Source organism: Gigantopelta aegis, unplaced genomic scaffold (genome assembly GCF_016097555.1).
Source record: "Gigantopelta aegis isolate Gae_Host unplaced genomic scaffold, Gae_host_genome ctg4914_pilon_pilon, whole genome shotgun sequence".
Classification (NCBI taxonomy): domain Eukaryota; kingdom Metazoa; phylum Mollusca; class Gastropoda; order Neomphalida; family Peltospiridae; genus Gigantopelta; species Gigantopelta aegis.
The window spans coordinates 7,888-28,573 of NW_024534117.1; the positions used below are offsets into that span (position 1 = coordinate 7,888).

The 20,686-nt window shown below is 30.7% G+C and overlaps 1 protein-coding gene across 1 annotated transcript; it reads right to left on the minus strand.

Annotated features, from left to right (window-relative positions):
- Positions 1 to 201: 201 nt before the first annotated feature.
- LOC121366165 (scavenger receptor cysteine-rich domain superfamily protein-like) lies at positions 202 to 10,289 on the minus strand (the record flags this gene model as incomplete). Its single annotated transcript, XM_041490721.1, has 3 exons — positions 10,278 to 10,289; positions 7,995 to 8,154; positions 202 to 399 (listed from the first exon to the last, which is right to left on the minus strand). Coding segments are annotated over exons 1-3 (370 nt in total), but the record flags the coding sequence as incomplete, so codon positions are not given.
- Positions 10,290 to 20,686: the final 10,397 nt, after the last annotated feature.

Consider the following 20,686-nt stretch of genomic DNA (forward strand, 5'->3'; position numbering starts at 1 on the left):
AGTACACTTAACATCATCCATCGATACTATCATATCACTTGAACCTGTACATATAATATAATAATAAAGTGAATATTATACAGAAAACATGTAATATAGAGTATTGTTTTGTAATTATATACATGTAGTAGGTACTGTACAATATTTTATGTAGTGAGTTAGTAGTTTGTAATAGTATAGACTTATGTTAATATAACATACCTGAACTAAATTGTCCTCCTTGAATAGCAATACCTTGTGATCCATTAAATCCTAACTGTTTACAAACAACAGTAGCATCATCATTAGTCCAGTGATTATCACAGACAGTTCCCCATTCTCCATTATGTAATATCTCTACATGTCCTTCCATTGATGATGTACCACCTATTAATCGTACTGGATCACCTTGTTGAGTGGCTAAAAGGAGGTTAAAAATAATTAATTGATTGTTAGTAGTAATAGATATAATGTAAAAATAATGTACATGTAAATAAATGTTTATTTTACAATTTAACACAATATATTAAATATAAGTACAATTAATATGGTCATTAATAAATTGTTTACATTATCTTACCTATACATACAACACCTACATCTTATTATGTTCACAATTATTTATTCCCCATCCTGGGAATGTACACTGTTCAATAGTAATCTCATTACCAATACATTGTACATTATCCATCCATATTAGTCCCTGTCCTGCTCCATATACTGAGTGTGTCACAATATCAATAGCATTAGCATAACCTAACATTCTAAATAGAAGATAAATTATACATGTATATAAACTAAACAGTTATTACAATATTATATACATTATAGTATTATTGTATAGTATGTTCTTACCTACATATTATATTAGCATCATTAATATCCCACATATTATCACATATAGTTCCCCATATTCCCATAAATTCTATTTCTATTCTTCCTTGAGCTGTAGTATTATCATTACTAGTGTTAGGTAAATTACCAGGCATTATAAGACGGACATTAGTAACTGTGTCAATGTTAATACCAGGAACTAAGAAAGAGGGAAGAGATGTGACTCATAATGGTTATATATATCCCACAGTAATAATACCTTGACATATAACACTAACATCTTGATAATGAGAGCAATCATGTAGTCCCCAGTTACGATAATGACATTTGTGAGAGACCTCATTACCAAGACACGTGACCTCATCTAAAAGTATAGGAAGAGTACTAGAACTAGTAATGAATGGACTATGAGATAATGCAAGAACTGCTCCTTTGAAACCTAAATAGAAGATAGATATAATATTTGTGATAAGTGGACACAACAAAAATAGGCTAGTTTAAATGAACTAAATTTGATTAGTTACAAGTAACACAAACCTAGTTGTCTGCATACAATATTAGCATCTTCAATTCCCCATCCATCATTACAGACAGTACCCCATGTAGCATTAAGTTGACTATAGTTCCATTTCTGATCTGTACTTGTCCATAATAGAGAGATGAGTTGTGAGTAGAGTTATCAGTATCAGTAATAAGACGAACTGGATAAACTGGTATAGAATATTAACTATGATAGGAGAGAGAGAGAGAGAGGGAGAGAGAGAGAGAGAGATCAATGTACTCAGATCTAGAGTAAACAGAGACATCATTGCTAATAATATTAAGGTAATAAATAAACATGTACATGTATATATAAGTTACTATTGCTAATAATATTATTCATAAATACATGTGACTTACCAGGTGCACATCTCACTCCAACATCTTCCTGATGACTACAATTATGAATACCCCATCCTCTAAATTGACATTGTCCTATACTGGACTCATTACCAACACATTGGATATTATCAATATATACTTGACCAGTACCATTGCCAAAATGGGCAAACCTACAAGAAATTAACATTAAATATTGGTCACTCAAAAAACTGATTTTATCAACATTTAATGTCGATTTGTACTTCGTGAAAGTACTATGATAATCAAATATTCATTTGAGTAACTTGTTCATCTAAAAAAATACTTGGGGATCTTATATAAGTATAGAGGTGTATAATAGTAAAAGAAAAATATGCTATAATTATGTGGAGTGTTCAGAAGTACAACTTTGTATTTATTTTATCTTACTACATTGATAACAAATAATTAAGAAAAAACATTATATTTCATAGTCACCAGTCCAGCACTTACTTGTAGTAGTCCAGTACTCTGGGATATCCTAATTGATTACAAACAACAATAGCATCAGTTAGACTCCAGTCATCATCACATATAGTACCCCATTGGTCACTATGATATACATCAACACGACCCTCACTATCATAATCTACTATCACTGACAAGACGTATAGCAAAATCTATAATTATAATGAATTATATAATATAACAATTAACATGTACTTACTATCAGAACAGACCACACCCACATCATTGTCATGACTACAACCAGTGACTAGACCAATAACTTATTATTTTTTACAGAACTAAGAGAGAACTCTAAACCAGTACAATTAACATTACTCAACCATATTGGTCCTATAACAGAACAATATTAACATATACATTATGATTATTGGAATGAATATAAATTGACAAAAACATGCAAAGTTTTTTTAATATATACAATGTATACAACATATAATTACATTATATATTGTGTTTACAAACCAACTAAATATAAATATAGTGATATATATATATTATATTTTACCAGTTCCTGGATTAGTAAGTCCTGCTGTATAAAACTGTTCAGTTGAAGTATATCCTAATTCTTTACAAACAACAAGAGAGTCTTGAAATGTCCAATACTTATTACAAACTGTACCCCACTGACCATTATGAAATATTTCAAGACGACCAACATATTGAGCTCCAATATATGAACTATTACTAACAAGACGTATTGGTAGAGTAACTATAATAAAAACTAGTTATAATAACAACTAATTTATAATATAATATTCATGACATGTTGACACAACTAGTATAATCATCTACTGTTGCAACTTTAATGAATACAGATATTATGTTATTGTGTTAATTTACAAGATAAACAAACAAACTACAATGTATGTATATGTGTGATAAAGTTGGTAATGAGGTTAAGTCTATAAAGACAAAGAAAGACCTCTGGTTATATTAGCTATTTAATATAACGTAGTAGTCATTGATAATATTGTTGCGTTTATAGAATGGGAATGAGATGACAATTAAGTAATTGTCATTATTTAGCTTTAACTGATATATAATACATTATGTAGTAATATGATAAGTCAATTAGAAAGCTATATATCCACTAGTCTTATAAGTTATGATAATATAACATCCTATATCATTAAATATCATTAAAAGAGTTATCATAGCTATTATGACAGAGAATGACACAATAACTTAGAGGATTTGTTCATCATTTTACTAAATATTCTAGTCTTGTCTGCTCTAGTCGACAAAGTCAATGATAACTTTGTCAACTTCTGTTCATACCAGTTGGAAAGCTGGCTCATGATAATTAATCAAGTTAATTACTGGTTCCACCCATAATTACTAGCCACCTCTAAGTTTTACCCATGTCATGCAATGGGACATTGTTTTACACCAGAACTTATACTTTAAAAAGAACAATTATATAATATTAAAAACTTAGAACTTCTATTGAAGTGCAAGATAAATTCTCTAGCACTCTAACTGACATATATAGCTACATAGAATATAACTTCATAGAATATGATAAAAACTATTAGTAGCCATACTGTTCATAGATAATTGAAGTTATAATTTTAATCAACTTAAATGACAATATATTATTTACTTTGATATTGGACTAAATAAGATAACGTAGCTACCCACTATCGTTTATTAATAATAACTTACGTTCACTTTGTTGTTGTTGTTGTTGAGATGGATAGACTTTCTTTAAAGATCACATACACTAAAAACAAGAAAGAGATTATGAATAACGTCGGAGTCATATTTTTTTCAACTCTGCTTTAGAAGTAAACAACAAAGAAGATCTAGTAATGTATTTGTAAGTTCAATTCTTTCTCGGAAATTTAGCTGTTCTCGGATGCTTAGTCATGCTAAGTACACACGTGACGTCACTGCTATTTCTGTTATTGAAAGTATGAATCACTCTGTTTGGTGACGCCCACTCACCATAATTTGCACGTAGTGAAAATACTCTACTAGCATTGTTCAGTACTGTGAAAAATGTTCACAACAGAACTTAAAATCTTTTGTTATTACATAACAATCGGGCTCGTCCTCTCCAAAGGGAGATCCCTTTGAAGAGGATGAGACTGACTTTTATGCTGAGGGACTGGCCCACAAATTTTAAGGTTATGAATATATTATATGGTTAGCAGCCTAGGAGGTCATATGAAAACTGTGGTATGTTATATATATACTCAAAGTCCAATATGTTAAATCATTAGAGCAGATATTATAAGACACTAGCTTAATTTTATACGCACTGTTGTTAACTAATTAATGTTCTGTAACTTAGGGAAGAATTAATAATTATTCATATAATATTCCAAAATTGATTCAGTTAAGTTCATTTGATGTGGAGGTAAAGTTATATGTATATATGTACTTTAAATTCAGGATACTAATCAGAGTGTATACAGAGATAATAACAATGTATATAACATACTTAATATAAGCTAACAATTTAGACAAATATACATTTCAAATATTATAATTTTTATGGTAAAGCCATACATTAAGTTGATCAAACACTGAGAATATAACTCTCAGCTGTATCAAAAAATATTTAAAATAACAAATAGATATATAAATTCAGTCAAAGTCTTTGGTTTACCAATGCTGTATTGTGTCCTCCTTATATATGCAAGAATACCTTACATGGTAATCAATTAATAAGAGAAATTGTCTCATTATTAACACAACAAAACTAAATTGTGTTAATATTGAAGTTATAACTTTAACCAAACTAAATGACATTGTATTATTTGCTTTGATATAGGACTAAATAAGAACTTTTAGTTACACCATCACATTTATTAAAACTTATATATATATATCTTACCCTCACCTTTTTGTGGAATTGGAACCCTCTTTCTTTTAAAACTGCATACACTAAAACAAGAATAGAGACTATGGATAGCATCTGAGTCATATTTCTTCAACTCTGTTTAAAAAGTCAACAACAACAAAGATCTAGTGATGTGTATTTGTAACTTCAACTCTCTCTTGGAAATTCAGCTGTTCTTGGAATGCTCGGTCTGTGTTACAGAGTACCGGACTAACTCCTATTTCTTTTATTGAAAGTATGATATTTATAATACTTGATAATAATACATGGGGCACTTTTTTTATCATTATTGGAGTACAAATAATGCTAAAGTTGTTTTTGTAGACAACTAGGATATGATCTAACATGAGAAGCTGTTGTTTATGCCAAGTGTACAAAAAGAAGTTATACACAACAACTTAATATATAAATTTTTCAAACAGTATTTTAATGCCATTAATCAAACACAGCTGTTATAATCGTACTTGTCAAAGAATGAAACTGTTAAACATTTTTATAACACTATTATATAAACATTGTCATATAAATAGTAATCATAGTTAAGTCTGTCCTTGGTTTACTAATGCTGCAGTGTGTCCTCGTACATTTAAGATGTCTTACATCCTAGTCAATAAGATAAAATTGTCTCAGCATAGGATACTAAAAAATACAATGATGGGCCCACTCTTGCCACACCTTCCAATCTATACTGAAAAGACACTCTTATGGTATTGCCTTCTGTTGAATAACTAGACCACCATAACTAGAACTGTTCCCTCAATGAACTTTCTAATATAAAAAATCTTTCATTTGTGTGTGACACTAGTCTTGGAAATGTTGTCTCCTCTTCTGACTGTAAAGTAAGTTGCTTTAAATAATTCTTTTCACAGAGCACAAGACATTAGAATTGAGGTCCTGCTTAGTGATTATACAAGTGGGCTAGCTACAGTACAACAGAAGACATGGTTAATTATCATACTAGACATTTTCTTAATTGTAACCTAGAGAAGTCATGTATAATAATCTTGTTTATTGATTATTGAGTTAGCATAACACTTACCAGCATAGGGGTGGGGGGGGGGGCAGGGGGGCTGAAGCCCCCAAATTCAAATCAGGGGCTAAGCCCCTGATTTGCACTCAAGACTATGTACATAATAACCTAAGGACCTATACTGATAACATAAATGTATTAGAAATAGCTAAAGAGTTTGTTTCCTTTAACAACAGACAAATTAATTTTCTTGGTCATTTTTGTTAATAATATAAATATAAGGATCCCCCCAACTTAAACTTCATAAATTTCAAAAAAATCACACCCCTTTAACCTCTACTCCTGACTTGTTATTAAAGTTCATAATAATAAGTTACAAATATATTATATTGTATAATGAATATTATAAATCCATGTCTTCATTAAATAAATAGAAAAGGTGGTTGAACAGCTAAAGGAATGAATAATTATTTTTACTATATCATGGACTTATTCATGCTAGTATTAACATTTCATATTTCCCTTCTTCAGAAACAGGGTCATTGAGACAAGAAAGGAATGATGATACTGTATAATACATATAAATTATATTATATACACACAAAACAAATAAGGTCTATGTTTCAGGTGTATTCAAGGACCTCAGTAACGTAACTTTCAATGGAACACGATCAGAAACAACAGCAATGCAAGAATAATATCATCTCATATTCCATATACAGTATACAGCATATGATTATGTCATAAGTCCAGCATTAATTGATATCATACATAATCATAAATCTGTCCAATTTTTGGTACTTGACATTACACTGAGAATTTTCTATACCGTTTCCCATGTGCTAACTTATAATACTGATCTTCACTACTTAACATATATACCAATTAGTTTATCATCATGAAAACTGAAACTCATGTTCTGCCTTTCCTTATCATCATGAGGTAACAGTTGCATTTTTTCATTATATTGATTCTTATCCTCCTCTATCCTCCTCATTATTATCTGATAAAAAATTACAACACTATCTAGATTTCATATTTAATACAAAAACTAAAATTCCATACCTTCTCATTCTTCAAGTGGTCAGTTTAATTGAAATACTAATTATTATATTAGACACTCTAATGTATTATTAAAATCATTGATATAATCAAAGAGCTATTATTTCAACAATTAATACTTACAGAGCTGCTAGTGTAAACACAAGTAACCTTGAAGCTTTCAATACTATAAGTTTATAACAATGCCAAATGTATTCATTATAATATAAAATATAATATAATATAAAATTGATAATAAACCATTACAAGGAGATAGCAATACTGGACAATACTCTATAGTATTGAATGAGACTATAATAGAAAAAAAATTCTTTAATTGTTTTAGAAGATACTAACTACATAACACTGAAAAACTGGCTAGAGCTACAAAGATTACATAATTAGCAGTGTCTGTGGAAAGCCTAATAGCTATAGAATGGTAGAAATATAGAAGAGCAAGCTAGCAAGAAGCTATTTTACTGACAAACATAGACTCTAGTCATCATCACATATAGTATCCCATTGGTCACTATGATATACCTCAACACGACCCTCACTATCATAACTACTATCACTGACAAGACGTATAGCAAAATCTATAATATAATACATTATATAATATAACTGTAACATGTACTTACTATCAGAACAGACCACACCCACATCATTGATATGACTACAACCAGTCACTACAGTCACCATACCCATCATTTATATACAAGAACTAAGAGAGAACTCTAAACCAGTACAAATCACATTATTCAACCATATTGGTCCTATAACAGAACAATATTAACATATACATTATGATTATTGGAATGAATATAAATTGACAAAAATATGCAAAGTTTTTTTAAAGAACACACAGTATATATAAGCAAATATAAACATACATTATATATTATGTTTACAAACCAAACTAAATATAAATATAGTGATATATTATATTTTTACCAGTTCCTGGATTAGTAAGTCCTGCTGTATAAAATTGTTCAGTTGAAACATATCCTAATTCTTTACAAACAACAAGAGAATCTTGAAATGTCCAAGACTTATTACAAACTGTACCCCATTGACCATTATGGAATATTTCAAGACGACCAACATATGAACACTAATGTATGAACTATTACTAACAAGATGTATTGGTATAATAACTATAACAAATGATATAATTATAATAACAAACTATATATTTATAATAACAATTATTCATGACATGCTGACATAGTATAATCATCTATTCTTGTGACCTTAATGAATACAGATATTATGTTATTGTGTTAATATACAAGATAAACAATGAAACTATCTAGTGATAGATAAGGTTGAAATTATAAAACTCTGTTTATACATTAGCTCTTTATCATAACATAGTAGTGGTTGGTACTATAAAATTTTCCATAGTTATAGTGAATTGACAACTCTGATTTAAAGTGTATGAAACAATAGAGTATTAATATACAAACAATGTATTATTCTTTATATTACATGTTATATGTTGTTGTGTTTATAAATTGGCAGCTATGATCCATGGAAGGATAGAGCATATGTTGCTTTCTCTTAATAGGGAAGTCAGTTGTCTACTTTTGTTCACACCATTATTATCACTAATGTCTGGGCAACTATAGTTTATTAGTAATTAACAAATGTATTTGAAAAGTACTCAACAGTATACTAATAAACTAAAACCAAATAAGTGTATACCTATGTCAAAAACTTACCCAATTTAACACTCAAATTTACAAGTAAAAAAAACCTTAGCTTAGACTAGAATATCTAGCCTCTATAAATTCAGAGTTCAGTGTCCTAAGAATTAAAATTATTCAGAATTCTATTGAGTTCATTACATTTTGGTTGGCCTTGTACACCAAATTTGTCCTATTATAATTGGTTATACAATGATTTGAAGTTTCTACTGAATCTCAGCTGGCATGGCCCTATACACCTCCTAACAACCACACCCACATAACTAATTCAATTATTACACAACAATATAAAACAATGATTAAAACAAAATATTTTGTACAAAAAATTATTATCTATATATACAATGATATCAAATACTATATAATCAATTTTTGATCTTCCTCCTCAATCAAAACAGAGCATGGTTGAGCTATAGAGGTTAGAGATAAGCAATCATTAATATATTGATTCTACTGAGCCAGCTCAGTGCCAGAATAAAAAAAACTAACATGGCTAAATATAAAGTGTCTAAGGTTTGACAGGAAGTCCATATTTTTATAGTTATTATTATCCACAATGTAGTATGGACTTCTGCTGTATGCTACAAATATTCATGTACTTAGTAAATGTTCAACATGTACATAGTATACTTGTCATAATATAGTAGACTGTGCAGTTATTATTATTTCATTCACTCCTGCGATATGCACTTACAAATTGTTCATGATCATCATTATCTGCAGACTGAAATTCATGTTCTGCAACTTGTGTGCTATCACGACGTGACAATTCCAGGTTCTTGTCATATTAATGTTCTCCTCCTTCTCTTCTTTGTCATTTGGTATTAAAAAATTAGAACGTCGGTGCCCATGACGTTTCCTATGTAATTTAAAATATTTATCTCTTTATGTGGGTCCAATCATTAAGTCAGTATTAATTTATTAATGCATTAAAAGGTTAATTTCTTATACAAAAGTATCTCAGTGCAAAAAAAATTAATAGCTATTACCATTAAAAACTATAGGGGCATTCATTGTAAATTTCTACTATTTCTCAACCATTTTTTTATGGATGAATAATAACCTTATATTATTATTGTGATAACCATATGTTGCTTTTAGTTACCATCTTCCTTCAAAAGAAACATATATATTTCATTGAGTTATATTCCAATAGAGAACTCAGATCTCTCATTTTTTAGGTAAAGATAGTTTTACACTAGTCTGCACTTGAAATGTTATTACTAATATTATTAAGCACTTTATCAGTCCACTGTAAACATTTAAATAGCCTGAGGTATTACCTATTTGGGGTCCTTAATTCTTGGTGATAGTACTCTATGATGATGACATCACTATGTGTCATAAGGTTTTGGTTTAGGGTTTAGGTGATAGATTTAGATGATGTCATCATATATGATGACATCACTGGTGTCATTTAATGATGATGTCATCAGACTGAAGTTACACCAAGAACCACCCCCTATTGCATGAGGAATAGCTATAATGAATGATATTAATATGTAAATACATACCATAGTGTACGTACAATGACTGCCATTATTACTATGACACTAATTAACAGTAGTATGACTCCTCCTAGTGTACATACAATTGCAATAATAGCTGTAGTATCTTGTGATGAGGATAATCCTAGAAATTAAAACAAAACTATACATGCATGGGGTGTAAATAGTCCTGTAAGTATTCTGTCAGATTATACTTGGTGGATTTATTGTATATATCTGTAATCTCTAATTTTACATATCTATAAGAGAGCAAGACATCCCTTTCATCTATGCAGTATTTATTTTGTTATTTCTTATGGGAGCATGGGATGTAGGTGAGATAAAAACAGATATAATTTTGGCAATAGATGAACCAGCCAGATTCAAAAGCAGTAACAGATGAATTAGTATCAAATGTAAATGAAATAGAAACAAAAACAGACGAGGGAGAAGGAATAACAGATGAATGAACTTCAGATTTAGAAGCTGTAAAAGACAATGTGCTGAATTTAGTTACTATAGAAGAACTACTAAATGAATAGACTGTAGCAACAGTTGAAGACAGAATAGCAAGTGAGTCAGATGTAGAGAATGAAATGATGTTGATAACACTGAAGGACTAATTACAGATGAGATAGTTGTAGAATGAGATGAGACAAACTGGGAGATAATTGATGATATTGATGAAAACTCTAATGAGGAAGACAGAGTTCTAGATATGATGAATTCAGAAGCAGTAATTGAGTGTAAATGTATTTGATATAAAGGAGTCTGGAGAAGATGAGATGAGACAACAAGTGATTTGTTGTTGAGATAATAAGAGACCTCAGAATACCAAGAAATAGTAGATGTAGATGTTGAAGTAATTGATGATAAAGGATGAGTTGTAGTCCATAATGAAGTCAATGATGTAGTATTACACTAGATAATGTAGTGATGAGTAATGAAGACATCATAGAAGAATTATAAGGAAGACATGATGGTTCTAATGACTCCATTACCTAATTAGGAATATTATATAATACATACTCATGATCACTTACCATTATTAGTACATCTAGTTATTTTCATATCCACTTAAGTAATACCCAGGTTCACATGAATTCTTACAATAGTACCAATGAGATTGTTATCAGTGTTGTTAGATTGTGGAGTAAAGTTAATGATTAAGTGAGGAACAGGAGGTAGATGATGACATGTAACTAGAAAATATAAATAATGCTTCACATTTAATCTGAAAATATTTATTTGCTATTAATATTATATTTTTATCTACAATAAAGTTACAAATGTGTTATATGTGTAGACTCCACTTGCCTATTTCACAAGTTAGTGATTTATTATTCAGCAATCATTTATTAAACATGTAATATTGTCTACTCCATTTAGTAACGCATCCTATATGACATGCCATGTCACTGATTATACAACATGTAAACTATACGACCTGTATTTAATAATGAATTATGAAAGGGAGATAAACTGGATCGTATACTAGAACATGTAACAACTGAAAATTTAAAAAATTAGGAGAGTAAGAGGTGATTAAACTAAAAGTAAATTTTTAAACTAAATACATTAAAAATGTATTAAACTTACCCTTTTGTACCATTACATTGTACACTAGCATCATGTGTGTGTGAACAATCATTATGTAGATAGCCAAATCCAAAAAAGGCTACACTCAGTAATACTTTCTTCATTACCAACACATCTAACTCTATCAAAGATATACAGGTCCTGTTAATAAAAAAGATCCAATATGGTATTAGATAAGATATTGACAATATTACCAGTTCCTGGACCAAAATAAGCACTGGATAAGCTTAGCTCCTTGACTTGGATCATATCCCTAGTTGTCTACCAAACAACTTTAGCATCATTTGCACTCCAGTAATTATCACAAATAGGGCCCCAAGTATGTTATAAAAATCTCTAAACACGACCTTCATTAGGAACATTTCCATTAACCAGACGAAGTCTAATATCAGCAAAAGATGATCATGTTGATCTGAGAGAATTAAGATGTCACACATTATTATGTTCATATCTGACATTACTTACTAGTTACAAATGACTCTCAGCATTATTACTGTGTGTACATTTCTCCCCCCATTGCTATCATTTTGACAATCAAGCAAGGTTGATTCATTACCAAAACATTCCACATCATTTAACCAATTGGTCCTGTCAATATAGTATTGTTTTAGTAATAATATAATTATACACATAACCGTGAAGTACAATATTCATGAGAGATATGTCATATATATACAAGTACATAGATATATATAGATATTCAACATATATATAATACCTGAACTAATTCAAAATGAGAATATCTTGTAGCAGCTATAGCTCAACATAACCTAGTTGATGACAGGACTACACGAGCATCCAATATATCCCAGTTATACCACATTACTGAGCCCCAGTATATATTATGAACACTTGAACAGTACTCAAATTGATTAGAACCATTGACTAGTCGACGTGCTGTATGAAAAAAACATATGTTTATGTACGTAGAGTAGTGATCAGAGTAAACACATAGTTTTGAAAAAGCAGTGTGTGCATTTTTATATATATGCATGTAATAAATTAATAAATAATAACCAATTAATAATTTAATAATTGTAATAAATTAACAGAGACAACACAAAATACAGGAAGTATGAGATATCAAACATTTGTGATGACCTTTGATAATAGTTTTTTGAATAATAATCAATTTTAGTCATTTTAAACAATCAGAGTTATGCTAATTCGTGACTACTGAAATTAGTCTAAATAAGGTTTAAGTCTGTTTACTTAAAAACGAGAGAATTAAATGACAAATGGTGGTGACAAGCTGAACACGAATTTTAATCTCATTCAAAAACAATAAACTGGCTCTATATATACTCCTTCTTGCATCTAGATTAGTGTTATTTCAGTAGACATAATAGGGTTTTAGTTTTAGTTATTTATAGTAAAAGGTAAATTTATTTTAGTTTTAGTATTAGTTATAGTATTAATGTGAAATTTAATTAGTTTTAGTATATTAGTTATAGTCAGGGTTTAAAACTGAAGCCTATTGAGCACCATCAACTTTTGTGTTAATTAAGCAAACACTTTTGTTTTTCTTCAGGAAGATACTGAAGTATTGCCCTTACTCCACTTTTCTCCTGGCCCTATCAGGACCAGCTGCTATACTAGCTGTAGCCATGCTTTCTAGTTAATCTATAATAACTAGAAAATCACTCATGCATGGAAGGTTAAAGGCACAAACAACGCAGGCATGGCACTACCTAATATGATAATTATGCTAAACTCTTTACACATTTCTATGTGGTTAATAACTGATATTAATTGAAAGGCTATTAATTTAGTATTAGTTATAGTTCAAAGGAAAGTTTCAAATTTTAGTTAGCGTATAGTTATAGTAGTAACATTTGAAAAAAATATTAGTCATAGTTAACTAAAAATTTTTACTCTCTACTAAAAATATTTAGTATTAGTTATAGTTAACTAAAAAAACACTACATTAGATTAACACATTCTATCTCATTATATCACTATACAGTCATAACAATTATACAAGAGTAATCAAAGTAGCAAGTGCATTTTCATTACTTTAACTGGCCTTCTGAATGCTGTAAATACTCTGAATAATGATTATCTACTTCCCTTTCCTTACTCCAAACTGCCCCCATCCTCAGTGGATCATGTATTTTATCAAACTTGCCAACTTTGGGATATTGTAATTGCCCCTCTCTGTTCGTCTGGGACTAAAACATTTATTAATATAGAGATGTACCGTACAAGGCAGTAGTGAGGCAATCAGTGCTATATACTGGTTTTCAATCATAGCGTCGTCCTTTATACATGTACGTGTGTTTAACAATACAACTATATAGTTAGTTATTAAGGCTTACTTTTCATTTATTGTAGACATGGAGCACTTTCTTTAAAGAGCGTATGCAATGAAACAAGAAAATAGATTTATAGATAGCATTGGAGTTATATTCTTCAAACTCGAAATAGTTAATTAGCGCCATAATGTCGTGACCTACAATAAATAGTAGATACTCCTACAGTCCTACTCGATAGTTGAAAATTATGTAGTAATCGGGTCTCCCCCTCGAACTAAAATAACAATCATCCTAACCTTCCTAAGGAAGGAGCTGCCTCAGCAACTGACTTCAAGGCTAAAGGTGCCTGGTCAATTATGTCTTATTAAACATAAAACATAAACATATAGAGAGGCCCCTTGCAGTAGGCGTGTGTGGGGGGGGCGTGCCATTTTCGGCGGGGCCATGTTGGAGTAATATAGAGTGGCAACATGGCATCTGATGCAAAGTGCTATCCTTTTTTCTGGCCTACAAACAACTATAGCGGATTTACCTATGAAGAAAAAGCTTCAAATTATTGGAGGTCACGATCCTTATGAAATGCCAAAAGAGGCTTTGGTGGATGATATTGACAAATGGCAAGTACAACCTACATCACATTGTATATATTTGGCATATTTCTCCAAGCCCATACACGGGAGATGATCTTTAAACACTCAAGAGTTTGGAATGCTATCGAAAGGTTTGTAGCCGGATGGGTGAGAAATGTCTTGGATAATGTGTCCCGTTGATGACAGGTACGGTCTTGTGATAGCAAGGTGAGATACTGTCTCTAATGATAGTATGGAAGCTCTTTTAATTGTTTAGGTGAACCATTCTCAGAAGTTGAGGGATAGGAAACACTTCTTCCTTGGACAATTTGTGGAGACAAGTGGCAAAACCCTTGCTGGCATTGTAACTGTATTCTGGCTTGGGAGAGCCTGTAGTCACGTAGCCTCACTCTTGGGCATACGCGTGAAACTCTGGGAGTAACAGCAACACAGCGAGAGCTCTGTCCTTTAGTCCTTTAATTCTGTTCTAACCCGCTTGTCTAAACGGACATCGAGCACTCTTCAACAGGATTAGATACTTCATAATATATATATATATATATAATACCTGTTCTGGTTCTAAAGAGTTCAGGTTAATCCCAGATTTCAGAAAGACATATGTATGCATGTATTGGTATGATAACATAACAACCGTTTAATTGTATTGTTAAATCATTAGTAGAACACATGTTTTCACAACAATAACGAAGTGTTCTAAACGGAGATTAATGAATTTGAATGACACTGTTATATGTGACAGAAAAATATAGTCACAAAATAAAACAAACATTTATATCATGATGGTACGATGTCTTTAAGCTACCATTTTGGTGTGAGCACAACTCTAGATACGAAATATACGGAATAAATAAGAAAGTCCAGCTAGTAAATGCCCGTGACTGAAATCTTAACCCTCACACTGACAGATGTATAGTAAAATCTATATATATAGACATTTTAATACATTACATACTATTGGAACAGACCACACCCACATCATTGATATTGACTAGTTGACTAGCAACCATACCTATCATAGTTATTTACATTATGATTATTGGGAATGATTTATACATTGACAATAACATGCAAATATTTTTTTGTAAAGAGTGTCAATAGATATATAAGCCAGCATGAACATACATTATATATTGCGTGTACAAAACCAGCTAAATATAAATAGGTAATATTTATATTATATTTTTACCAGTCCTGGATTAGTAAGGTCCCTGTGGTAAATAAAACTGTGCAGTTCAAGCATATACTAATTCTATTTACAAAAGAGTCTTGAAAATTTCCAATACTTATTACAAACTGTTACTCCACTGATCATTTATGGGAGAGTTCAAGACGACCAACATACTGGAACGTAAGTATGAACTATAGTAACAAGACGTTTTGGTAGAATAACTCCAATAATGATATTCTAATTATAATAACAACTATTATTTATAATAATAATATTCTGACATGTTGACACAACTATACAGTATAATCATCTATTCTTGGACCTTAATGAATTACGATGTTTTTTTTTTAAAATGTGTTGTGTTAATTACAAGATAAACAATGAAACTATCTAGTGATAGATAGGTTGAAATTATAAGAACTCTGTTACATTAGCTCTTTAATCATAACATAGTAGTGGTTGGTACTATAAAATACCCTTTTAGTAATAGTGAATTGACCAATTTGAGTTAAAGGGTATGAAAACAATAGAGTATTATATACAAACAATGTATATTTTTTATATTGCATGCTTATATTTGCTTGTTGTGTGTTTATAAATTGGGCAGCTATGAGCCATTGTAGTACAAGATCAATTTTCCCAGCTCTCTAAAGGCATTCTGTTAACTTCAGCAAACAAATCGCTGACATAGTAGCTCCATTAGAATATATATACAAAACCATACTATTCATACTATAGAAGTTATATACCCAAACGAAGTGACAAATTACACATTACTTTACTTTGATATTGCTACTTTTGTTGCTACATTCACTTGTTGTTGTAGAGGTGGAGTCACTTTCTTTAAAGATGTATCCAACTAAAACAAAGGAAAAGAATTTTGGAATAGCGTCCGAGTCATAATACTTCAACTCTTGTAACAAGTAAACAACAAAATCTAGCTATTCCAACCCTCCTAGTGCAAGTCAAACATAACATTGATCAAAAAACACTGAGAACAGAACTCTCAGCTGTATCAAAGAATAAAGTTTTTATAAACAATAGATATATAAACTCAGTGACAAATCCTTTGTTTACCAATGCTGTATTGTGTCGTCCTTTATATATGTCCAAGAATACCTACATTGTAAACAAATAGACATATTGTCTTATTAAGCATGCTGTGATACTATTTTATGATAAGTCCCATATATATTATACTGATAGAACTCAGATGTTAGTAACATGAGGATGATAGGATTGGATGATGTCTTATTTTAAACTCTGGAAGCTAAAATTTGACGAGTACAGGAAGTTCAAATTAGTATACTTTTTAAACGTTTAATTATTTTTTTGATAATTGTCGCTTTTTCCTGATTCAAAATAGTTCTAACACTATTACAGGAATTTTTAATAGTATTAATTATAAGGTACCAAGTGTTTAAGGTTTTTAATAAGCATTTCGTGCCAGTGAAGCAGAGATACTCATTGTACTGGCACTATAAACCAAAAAAACAGACAAATAAACAAAACAAAAAGTTAAATATATATATAGTATAACAAGTATACTGGTACTATAGTTGATTTGATAATTACAAAGAGCACAAAGTATCAAACAAACGGTTTTGTAACTTCAATGCACATGCTCGAAAAAGTCTAGTACTACTCTGCTATTTGAAAATTCCTTAAATAGTGTTTTAGAACTTTTAAATTGTCTGAAGATTTCAAAACAAACACTGAATGTAGTCTATTTCCTTTCTTATGTTCACACTGTACTAACATGGAAGGGGATAGGGCGTATGTTACTATCTCTTTAAAAGGGAAGCCAGTTGGGCTACTTCTGTTCACACAATTAGTATCACTAATTATGGGCAACTGTAGTTTTATTAGAGATTAACAAATTGTATTTTGACAAAAGTATTCTCAACAGTATACTAGATTAACTCTAAACACAAAATAAGTGTATACCATGTTAAACTTACCCAATTTAAGAGTTCAAATTTCAAGTAAAAAAAAAACCTTAGCTTACACTAGAATATCTAGCCTTTTATAAATTCAGAGTGTTCAGTGTTCTTAAGAATTAAATTTTTTTAGAAATCTGTTTGAATATTATCGCATTTCTTAAGTAATATATTCCAAATGTTTTATAACGTTCATTCATTAGCAGCGATAAAGTAATTATAGTATTTTTTTTATGATAATTGTGTCAGTTTAAATGTTAAATGACGAAAAAACAGGTAGACTTTTCTTTCCAAATTTATTTTTCCTTCTGGATAAGAGGTTGACATAGGTGATTTGGACATTCTCCAAGAACTTTCTAAGATCTGTGATGCTGAACTGTACCAGTAGCCATGTTTGGGACACCTGACCCTACTGACATGACTAGATCTGGTGTTTAAAACATTAAAAATGCTTGATTCATCCGCATCCAGGGCTGGTTATACGAATGATTTGAAAGTTTCTACTGAACTTCTGCTGGTTATGGCCTTCCATAAAATCTACACCTCCTAACACCCATCACCCACCTAACTAATTTACTTATTGTACAAACAATATAAAACACTGATAAAAACAAACAAATATTTTGTACAAAAATATATTATTTATATATACAATGATATCAAATAACTATATAATACAAGTTTTGGTCTTCCTCTCCTCACACAAACTAATGTTGTGGTATCTATAGAGGTTAAGATAAGCAATTATTTACTATATTGATTCCTTATTGAGCCATCTCATTCTCGAATAAAAACTAACCTGGATGAATATAAAGTGTCTTAAGTTTGGCAAGAAGTCCATATTTTTATAGTATCATTATCCACAGTTTAGTAATGGACATTCCCTCCTGGTATGTTACAAGACTTTCATGGCAGTGAATGGTCACCATGTACATAGTATACTTTATCATAATAAATATAAGTAACATGGTGTAGTTATTCTTTATTCTTCTTCCTGCAATATGCACTTTACAAATTGTTCCATGATTCATTATTGTCTGCAAACTGAAATTCATGTTCTGCACTTGTGTTTATCCCCACGCCATGACAGTTGCAGGTTCTTGGTCAACTTATTGAATCTCCTCCTTCTCTTCCGCATCCATCTGGTATTAAAAAATTAGGACGTCGATAACACACATGTTTCCTATGTAATAAAATATTTTTTTTGTTATCTCTAATTAGTTCATATTTATTCAGTCAATTTTATGTATGCATTAAAGAATGTGTATCTCCACTGCCAAAAAAAAAACTTTAAAAAAGTCTTTTTAAAAACCTATAGTGGCATTTATTGTTAAATTTCTGTTATTCTCAACCAGGGCTGAATAATACCTTACAGTATATTCTGACACAAACCATAATTAGGTTGCTTTAGCTATCATCTTCTTTCAAAGAAAGTATGTATATTGTTGAATCCAATATGAACCCTCAGATCTCTTATTTTTAGGCAAAGATAGTAATTTAACACTAGTCTCATACTTGACATATTATTACTCACATTATTATGCACTTGATCTGACTGGACAATTTAAATAAACCTGAGATATTAACTTAGTTGCTGCAGAGTAATGGGCTTCTAGCTATAATGAAAAGGTATCATAGTTTACTACCTACCATAGCTACACATACAATGACTGTCATTACTACGATGAATTCCACTTAAAATAGTATGACTACTCCTAGCACACCACCCAATAATAACAGCTTCTTGAATGAAGGACTAACCCTTATTAATTAAAACAAAGGCATACATGTGTTAGAAAAATGGTCCTCTTAGGGATCCTGTCCAGATTTAACTCCTTTTTCCTCTATTTTTTATACATGCATGCTATCAGAGAGCCGGACATTTTGGGCTCGTCCTTCATATATAAATATATTAATTTTGTTTTTTCTTACTAGAAGCATTAGCCTGTAGGAGAGAATAAAACAGATCTATCTGTGGAACGTTAGAAAAACCAACAGATTCAATGCAGTAGCAGTAACAGTGTGAGTTAACATTTAAATGTAAATGAAATAAAACAGGATTATGGTGAGGGAATAACACGATGGAATGAACTTGTCAGAGTTCAGAAGCTGTTAATAGACAATGTACTAGATTGTTGATTGTTATAGAAGAACTACTAACGAATTAGACTGTAGCAACAGATGCAGATGAGAATTGTAAGTGAGTCCAATGTAGAGAAATGAAAATGATGTAGCTAACACTGAGGCCTAAATAACAGATGAGATAGTTGTAGGTTGAATGAAACAAAACGGTGGATTGATGAAATTCCTGATGAGGAAGACAAAGTTCTAGATAGATAAATCCAGAAGTACTAATTGATGTAGGCTATATATTGATGTAAAGACATTGACGGATAAAATTGAGATGATGGCAACAAGTGATGTTGTTTGAGATAATAGGAGACTCAGCATCCCAAGAAATAGTAGATGTAGATGTTGAAGTAATTGATGCATAAAGGGATGAGTTTAGTCCCATACTGAAGTCCAATGATGTAGGTATTGCACTAGATAATGTAGTGATGAGTAATGAAAGGACACTCATTCAAGAATTTATAAGGAAGGACAATGATGGTTCTAAATGACTTCCAATTTACCTAAGTAGAAATATTATATCATCAATACTCCTGATCCCTTACCATTATTAGTACATCTACTTATTTCATATCTCACTTAAGTAATATCCATGTTTCACATTGAAATCTACAATAGTACCAAATGAGATGTTATCATGTTATTAGCTTGGGGAGTAAATGTTAATGATTAAGTGAGGAACAGGAGGTAGATGATTAGCATGTAACTAAACATATAGAATACATGCTTCACATTTGTAATCGGACCAATATTTTATTTCTTATTGAC